Raw genomic sequence first — 8,311 nt, forward strand, 5'->3', positions numbered from 1 at the left:
CAAAAGTAAAAGTTTGTACAAGCTGACTAAACTAATTTGTGGGCTTTGAAAGCATTTTTACAAAGGGCTACATGATATTTAGATGCATTTTAATGTCCTGTCCTTTTTGGCTTTTGAACCACAATCTTCAGCAAAATCTTATGCCAGCTTATGATTCCTGCCCTGTAATTGTTTCCCAGAAATCATTCTAAACCAATCAGCATTGTTTTTATATAAATTACCGTTTTATTAAAAATGGAACAAGCCTAGCCGGTGTGCTTCAGTGGTTGAGCGTCGACCTATGAACCAGGAGGTGACAGTTCGATTCCTGGCCCAGGCACATGCCTGGGTTGTTGGCTCAATCCCGGTCGGGGGCCTGCAGGAGGCAGCCGATCAATGATTCTCTCTCATCATTGATTCTACCTCTCCCTCTCCTTTGCCTCTCTGAAATCAATAAAAATATATACTTTTTAAAAATGGAACCACTCTGTAAAGTACATGATTTTCTAACCACCATGCTGTACATCTGAAACTATTACAGAATATTATTGAATATAAACTACAAGTAAAATTAAATATGTATATGTAGATAAACAATATATAAGCCCTAACCGGTTTGGTTCAGTGGATAGAGCGTCAGCCTTCGGACTAAAGGGTCCCGGGTTCAATTCTGGTCAAGGGCATGTACCTTGGTTGCGGGCACATCCCCAGTAGGGGGTGTGCAGGAGGCAGCTGACTGATTGCTGATTGATGTTTTTCTCTCATCGATGTTTCTAACTCTCTATCTCTCTCCCTTTCTCTCTGTAAAAAAATCAATAATATATATAAAATGTTCCTTTGAATTTGTGCATATGGTAACTGCTATGCGTTGAATGTGTCAGCTCAAACAGATGTGATCTTAGTTGGTCTTCACAGAGGTAATTAACTTGAAATGCAGTCACTAGGGTGGACCTAATGCATGACTGATATTCTTACGAAAATGGGAAATTTGGACAGAAACAGATATGCGCAGGGAGGAGAGACAGAGACACGGGGAGGACAGCATTTGAAGATAAAAGCATAGATCAGAGTGATCTATCTAGAAGCCAAAGTTTGCCAGCCAACCACCAGAAAGCTGGGAGAAGCATGAAGAGATTCTCCCTTACAGTCCCCTGGGAAAATCAACCCTGCTGAGATTTCGACTTTGGCTATCGATTGATGGTTTGCAAATTAATTTAATTAACCTCTGTCACTGACAATAAAGTTAAGTTATTTTAAGCCACTCGGGTTTTTTTTAATATATTATTTATTTATTTATTTCAGAAAGGGAGAGGGAGAGAGATAGAAACATCAATGATTGGAGGAAATCATTGATTGGCCTCCTGCATGCCTCATAATGGGGACTGAGCCTCAGCCCCAGCATATTCCTTTGACAGGAATCGAAACTGGGACCCTATAGTCCACAGGCCAATGCTCTATCCACTGAGCCAAACCAGCTGGGGCTAGCTACTCAGTTTTTGATGCTTTCTTACAACAGCCCTACGAAAGGCCTAAATCTCAACCTACCCATGCCACTAAGGCCCTACCAGACAACTACAGTCAAACCTACTCTGCAACCAAGGTAGCCAGTTACCTCCTCAACCACAATCTCTCCTCCAGGACATCTCTTTGTGGAGTTATACCACCTGCTGGTATAACTCTGAGGCCAAGGTAACTTTTATTCCTATAGATTTCTCATTGGACTGAGTCTGATTGCTCTTTAACTTTTTAGTGCTCTGTATAGTGTCTGGCACAAAGTAAGTGCTGTAAATAAATTAATGTGTATCATCATCTGATGGCTATGGCCAGTTTTTCCATGTACAATATGTGCCTTCCAGGGTATCCCCCTTTCCTTTGGCTGGCTCCCTCTGATGCTGACCACATGCCATCCGTCAGCACACACTTCTGCCATGTGAACTTTCTCACCATTTCTGAGGTCAGTTTGGAACCTGAACATGGGACAATCCAGGTGGTAGAGCAGAAACATACTGTTCTGAGTCCTAAAAGGCCCTCCTTTTGTCTAGGAGACATCATTGACAAGGTTCTCTTATCTCGGTATGTGTTTTCCTCCAGGTTCTAGTCTTTTTTGGTTTGTTCTGTTCTATGAGTAAATTGAAATGCTTAATAGTTAAATAGAAGCCTAAATGTTATCTGAAAACAACAAGAAAATTTGCAATTGCAAAGAAACAAAACAATATGCAATTAAAAAAACACACAACTAAATGGAGAAAAATAATGTTAGTATTTATCTCTGGATAATTACATTGTGGTTCCTTTTCTTTGCTTTTTTTGTTTTGTTTTCAAAATTGTCCAAATTAATATGTATTACTTTAATCTATATCATTATATTTTAAATTTTATTGTGGGTGTTTCCTAATTACATCTTACAGATTGTTTTGTTCTAATATGGAACTCACTATCAAATACTTCAATTGCTGTTGACCACATGAATCTGACATTAGAGTGGTCCAATTAAAGCTGCATAAAAACAGAAATCTCAAAGGAAAAATTGCTCAGAGGAATTAATTACAGCTTAACAAAATAGAGAAAATGGATACTTAATTCATTATTTCAACATTACTGAGTGTGTTTCATGTGTTGGGTAGTTTGCTAGATGTTAAAAAATTAATTTGATATTAATACACATTCAGAGCTGGTAGGAATCTGAGAGACCACTGAGTCTGAAGTTCTTTGTTCATAGACAAGGAAACAGAATAATAGGAGAAAATGCCAGGGTTGACCTAGAACATATATGAAGACAAACATAGTTTCTGCCCCCAGTCACTTAGATCAAGATACCCACAATTAAAATTTGCGTCAAGCTCTAGCTGGTTTGGCTCAGTGGATAGAGCATCGGCCTGGAGACTGAAGGGTCCCAGGTTCGATTCTGGTCAAGGGCACATGCCCAGGTTGTGGGCTTGATCCCCAGTACAGGGTGTGCAGGAGGCAGCCGATCAATGATTTTCTCTCATCATTGATGTTTCTATCTCTTTCTCCCTCTCCCTTCTGTCTGAAATCAATAAAAGAAAACATTAAAAAAATGTTGTGTCAAAATGCTTAAAGAGTAAAGGCAGGGGTGTAACAGTACCATGGAGAAAGGGTCTCTGCCCCAGATTAAGGGACAGCAAAGGAGGCCTATTAAAGACACTTACATTCTATCTGAGAACCAAAGAAATGAGCAGAAGCCTGCCAAGTGACTACACAGGAATGGCCAGATGGCCAGAGAGAACTGTATACAAAAGCCCAGAGTTATGAGACAGCAGCAGTGCCTGCTTAGAGACTGCCCCCAAATTCAGCCTGTCTAAGGAAGAGAGGGCGCGGTGGTCTGGAGTGGCATGGGGGTGCAGGAGGAGATCTGAGAGTGAGGTGGAGTTGATGAGTAGGTTGCAGAGGAGGGAGGGTATATGTTCAAGTGCACAAGCTGGGAATTGGTGGGGCTGCCAGTGATCATATGAGAAGGGCTTTACATGCACCTGCAGAATATGTGGCTTTATCTCTAAGGCTCTGTGATGGCGACAGATAGATTTAAGCCTGTGAGTAGCATGAATTGCCTGGATTTTAGGGGTTAATGCAGGGAAATCAGTTAAGGAGTGACTGTCATAATCTGATTGAGAGATTGATTGTTGAGGAGATAGCAGGGGAGAAGGAGAAGTAAGAATAGACCATGTTATTAGTTCAACACAAGGTCACAAGTATATACACTATTCTGATCATAAAGTAAGTTACTACCTCCTTTATGTGGGCAAAAAAAACCCCACAAGATACAAACATTAATTAACATCTTAGAGCTTATACCTTAAAACCAAAATAAGTACTCATTGCCAGGTTAAAAATTAAAGGGCTTTGTATAATTGTTTACTCTTTAGCTTCATAAAACTGTTCCTTTTGTTCCCTAACAAAAAATATCAAACAAAATAAATAGATGGACAAAATAGGAATAAAAGTTACATTGGCCTCATGAATTAAAATCGCTTACATAATGTAAATGCCTATAAAAAACACCTAATTTTACATGGAAAAGAGTCAGAATTGAAACATTAATTCTTTGATACTTTAAAAAGAAATGAATTAGCATATAATATGAAATTATTTTGGAAATGTATATTCTCTGGGATTCATATTCTTTTGTTTTCTGCTTTCCAGTAGATGAGTAAATCACCTAAATGTAGGATTCCATAGCTTTCCCAATAACTTCACACTCTTAAAACCTTTACAATTCTATATAAGTCCTTTGAAGGAGGAAAGAATAGAGACAATATGATGTCATGTAGCTTCTATCATCACCAAAATTTTTACGTCCCTTCAAAATACACCAACTTCTGCATAATGGATCTTTATAGACAGAGATATTTGCTGGTTTGTCTGTAACCATTGCAGGCTACTAACTACTTGAATATACTGTATCTTTTCTTTCAATAGTTCAAAATACTTTGATAACAATTAAACTTCAGTTACCTATCACATCTAACCGTAACTGATATGGAACGTGGCATATATAAAAACATATATTTATCTACATATGGGAACAGTTATAAAACCACATTTACTTTCTCAATGAACAGTTTGGGAATAAAAAAAAGCAGGCATTATTCTACCTGGATGAGGAAACGAAGCACTAAAACAAAATATTTTGTTACTACTCACAGAGAAAAACTGTGGGGAAGTGGGGAAAAAAAACTATCTCTGAAGCCCGTTTCAGTGTTGAACAGCTGAAGTTTCAGGATATATATTCAGGTATTAATCTCTAGCCAAGCCTTTGAGAAAGTTATTTTAAACCTCAGCCAAATTCACTGTTTTAATTATGCAAAACTCACTCGTTTAATAAACCCACTCTACAGCCCACTGCTCAAAGTCTTTAACAGCAGGATTCTAATAGAGCCAGGTCCAAAATGGAAATGGTGCCATCTGCATCACCCCATCCGCTCCGGCAGCACTGCTATTAAATTAATCGTACAGTCTGCAGGATACAACAGCAGAGACCCCACTGGTGTGGAACCAGTTGAGTTTCTGTTTAACCCCCAGCAGATAGAAACACTGAGCCAGCTCAGTCACGGCTAGTCAATCTGTACCTAAGGGCTGTGTCCAATTTCCCTGACCAACGGAATTAAGAACCAAAGAAGGAAAGGGAAAAGTAAGAAGACATTAGTTCCCTAGCTACAAATATAAATAGGTTTCGATTGAGTAAGCTTCAATGTTCCTGATTGTATAAGAATTGGCTGGCCAATATGAAATGAATTTAAACAATAGGATTAAAGATAGAATGTCTGCAGAATGAGTCCAGGTCTTCACAAAAGGAAGTACATGAAGCATATCTTTTTAAAATGACATTTTAAATATATATTTACATATTGGTATAATTTTAGGTTAATTATTACTTCTATTATTTGAAACTGTACTATTTTGCAATTTTGATATTTACTGCAGGTAATTTTGCATTATCCAGTTTTGACATAATAAATATTAGACAACATTCAATTTTTATCCCTCCAAAATTCTTTTACTTTCTGTCTGTATCACACAATAATAGTAATTATGTTCTCTTTCTGCCCTGGCAAAAATTAAAATGGTCAGTTTCACCCAAAACTCATGGGAAACTGACCATTGAGGAGACCTGGACATATTTAGAAATACGTTTTTTGCTTTCCATGTTTCTTTAAAGTTATATGACTCCATGGGCCACCTCCCCCCAAACACACACACACAAAAATTAGGCTTGTAAAATGAGCAAGACAATGCTGGTCATGCAGCACTGTAGTTACTGGGTTCAGCTCACTTGAAAGGAATATTAATCATCATGCCTCACCTTCCATATACCACTTAATGCTTAGTAAGAAAGTTGTAAGGCCTTGCTGTACATAGTAAGGTAATTTAATGACTGCATTTCTACACCAAATATTTTAAAGGTATTGCATGGAATAAAAAAATTCAAGGTTAAGATAAATTGAACCCTCACTCATTATAGTATACTAGAGGCCCGGTACACGAATTCGTGCACAGGTGGGGCCCGGCCATCCTGTCCTGATGGGGGCCCATCAGGCTGGACCTGTGGGGGGGAAGGGCTGTGGGCAGTTGGCAGCCAGCCCCACCCCCAATCAGGGTGTTGAGAGCGAATTGGGGGCAGGGCCTGCTGGGAGGGGGGGGGGAGGCCAATCGGGGCCGGGATCAGGCTGGTTGGCTGCTGCAGTGTGTGCCATAGCCATGGTCATTCTGGTTGTTCTGGTCGTTCCGCCATTCCTGTTGCTGGGCTTTTATATATAGAGATTATTAAAAATGTTTGCTAATAAGTCAAAAATATGATTGTGGTACTATCTTAGTAAATATCGGATGTAAATACTTTAAAGATTATCATACATTTTGAAGTTATTTCTATTCTAATCATTAAATATTATTTCTATATGTGTGCCTGAAGTTAAATGAGAAGTAAAGGTACTTATTTAAACACTATCAAAAATTAAAACAAAAGAAAACTAAGTATGAAAACTTCCCTTTCTCATATAAATGTATATATATATATATACTAAATAAAAATTAGAATAAACACAAAATTAAACATTTACCTTTAGTTTGAAGTTTCCTTTCAGGTTTCTCCTCTTTTTCAGTTTTTTCTTTGCGTATTTCTAGGGGAAAATAGAATTTATAATTTAAAAAGTCTTTTTGAAAATGTGCAAAATATAGACAATAGCTATGACTCCATAGCTATTCACCATGATGCCTCAATCATTATATCTAACAATAACAAGCTTATAGATGCCTAAAAGGAAAGATTTTATAACATATTGCTACAAAAAATTACTCATTTATTGAAATAAAGAAAAAATGTGAATTACCTCAGATTAGAGTTATTTGAAAAAGTTTAAAAACTTATATCAATGGAAATATAGTGCCACTGTTTTCAGTGTGAAAATTGATCCCAAAGTATAATTATGTTTTATATCAGTTATTCTCTTTTTTTAAAAAAATATATTTTTATTGATTTCAGAGAGGACAGGAGAGGGAGAGAAAGATAGAAACATCAATGAGTGAGAATCAACTGATTGGCTGCCTCATGCAAGCCCCACACTGGGGATCAAACCTGCAACCCGGGCATGTGCCCTGACTAGGAATTGAACTGTGACCTCCTGGTTCATAGGTCAATGTTCAACCACTGTGCTACTCCGGGCAGGCTGTTTTATATCAGTTACAAATTAAGAATACTTAGCAAGAATGTCACTTAGATTTAGGAAGATTTAGTTTTTACATATTAAATTAAGAATTTGTGAAATGAACTGTAACAACTATCTCATAAAATATGTATATATCAGGAGCAGTGACTCTAAGCTATATTTATAATCAGAATTTGGTATTTAATTTAACCAATAATTACTGTAAGCAGATATGACCCATTTCATAAAATAAGTTAGTTGTTACATTTTTCTAAACATCAGGTTTTAAGAAATATATTTAATTTGCTGCTAGCTTCAGTACATATGCATTTGCAAGGGTTAGAAAATGAAGTTAATTCTGAATTTGCAGTTAATTTGGATAGATGTAATTTGAGATTAGAGTTTGCAAATATGATTACTACCTCTGAAAAGTGACTTAATCTTAAATTCCATGGTTTTTCTTAGGAAAATGCTAATGAGGTTTACTTATTTAATTATCACAACTTTATCCCACAGATGGTCTGTCATGGTGCTAATTACTGTATATATTTTAAACTCTCCATTTGTGAATTAAACTTTAAATTTTGGTAATTTTTCTACAAGTTTAAAATCAAGACTAACCATAAGGAAATCCTAAATATCTTCAGAAAAGACAGTTACTGGTTCCTGTTCTCCTGTTAAGGAGGTAATCACCACTGTGAAGATTTCCTTCCCTCATTTTTCCTCAGTAATTCATCATCAGACTATGCAGGGCCACTGCTCTACCCTTATTCCATCCCTGACTTTGAATATGGCAATAGAGATATAAAAGAGTTAAGATACTCACTCACCTCTCTTTAAAAACACAATTCACTAAGGTGCCAGGAAAGATCTCCACAGGGCACAGGAAACATTCATCTTCCTGGATCTCTGTTTTTTTGTTTTGTTTTGTTTTAATTTCTTCCTTATAAGTCTATAGATCCTACTTCAAAGCAGGGTTTGTCATCTTAGCATCATTGACTTCTTGGGTTGAGTGGATCATTATTTGGAGTGCAGTGGGTCTATTCCAGGGGTGGGCAAACTTTTTGACTCGAGGGCCACAATGGGTTCTTAAACTGGACCGGAGGGCCGGAACAAAAGCACGGATGGAGTGTTTGTGTGAACTAATATAAATTCAAAGTAAACATCATTAC

At 37.2% G+C, this 8,311-nt stretch overlaps 1 protein-coding gene across 1 annotated transcript in view; it reads right to left on the reverse strand.

Moving 5' to 3' along the window:
* The window catches only part of TRDN (triadin), an 86,686-nt gene that overhangs the window by 11,198 nt on the left and 67,177 nt on the right, over positions 1-8,311 (reverse strand). The window contains exon 5 of the mRNA XM_005858950.2: positions 6,555-6,614. Within this exon, the coding sequence (XP_005859012.1) occupies positions 6,555-6,614 (60 nt within the window). The remainder of the gene's footprint in view (positions 1-6,554; positions 6,615-8,311) is intronic.

This window comes from Myotis brandtii, unplaced genomic scaffold (assembly GCF_000412655.1).
Source record: "Myotis brandtii unplaced genomic scaffold, ASM41265v1 scaffold123, whole genome shotgun sequence".
Taxonomy (NCBI): domain Eukaryota; kingdom Metazoa; phylum Chordata; class Mammalia; order Chiroptera; family Vespertilionidae; genus Myotis; species Myotis brandtii.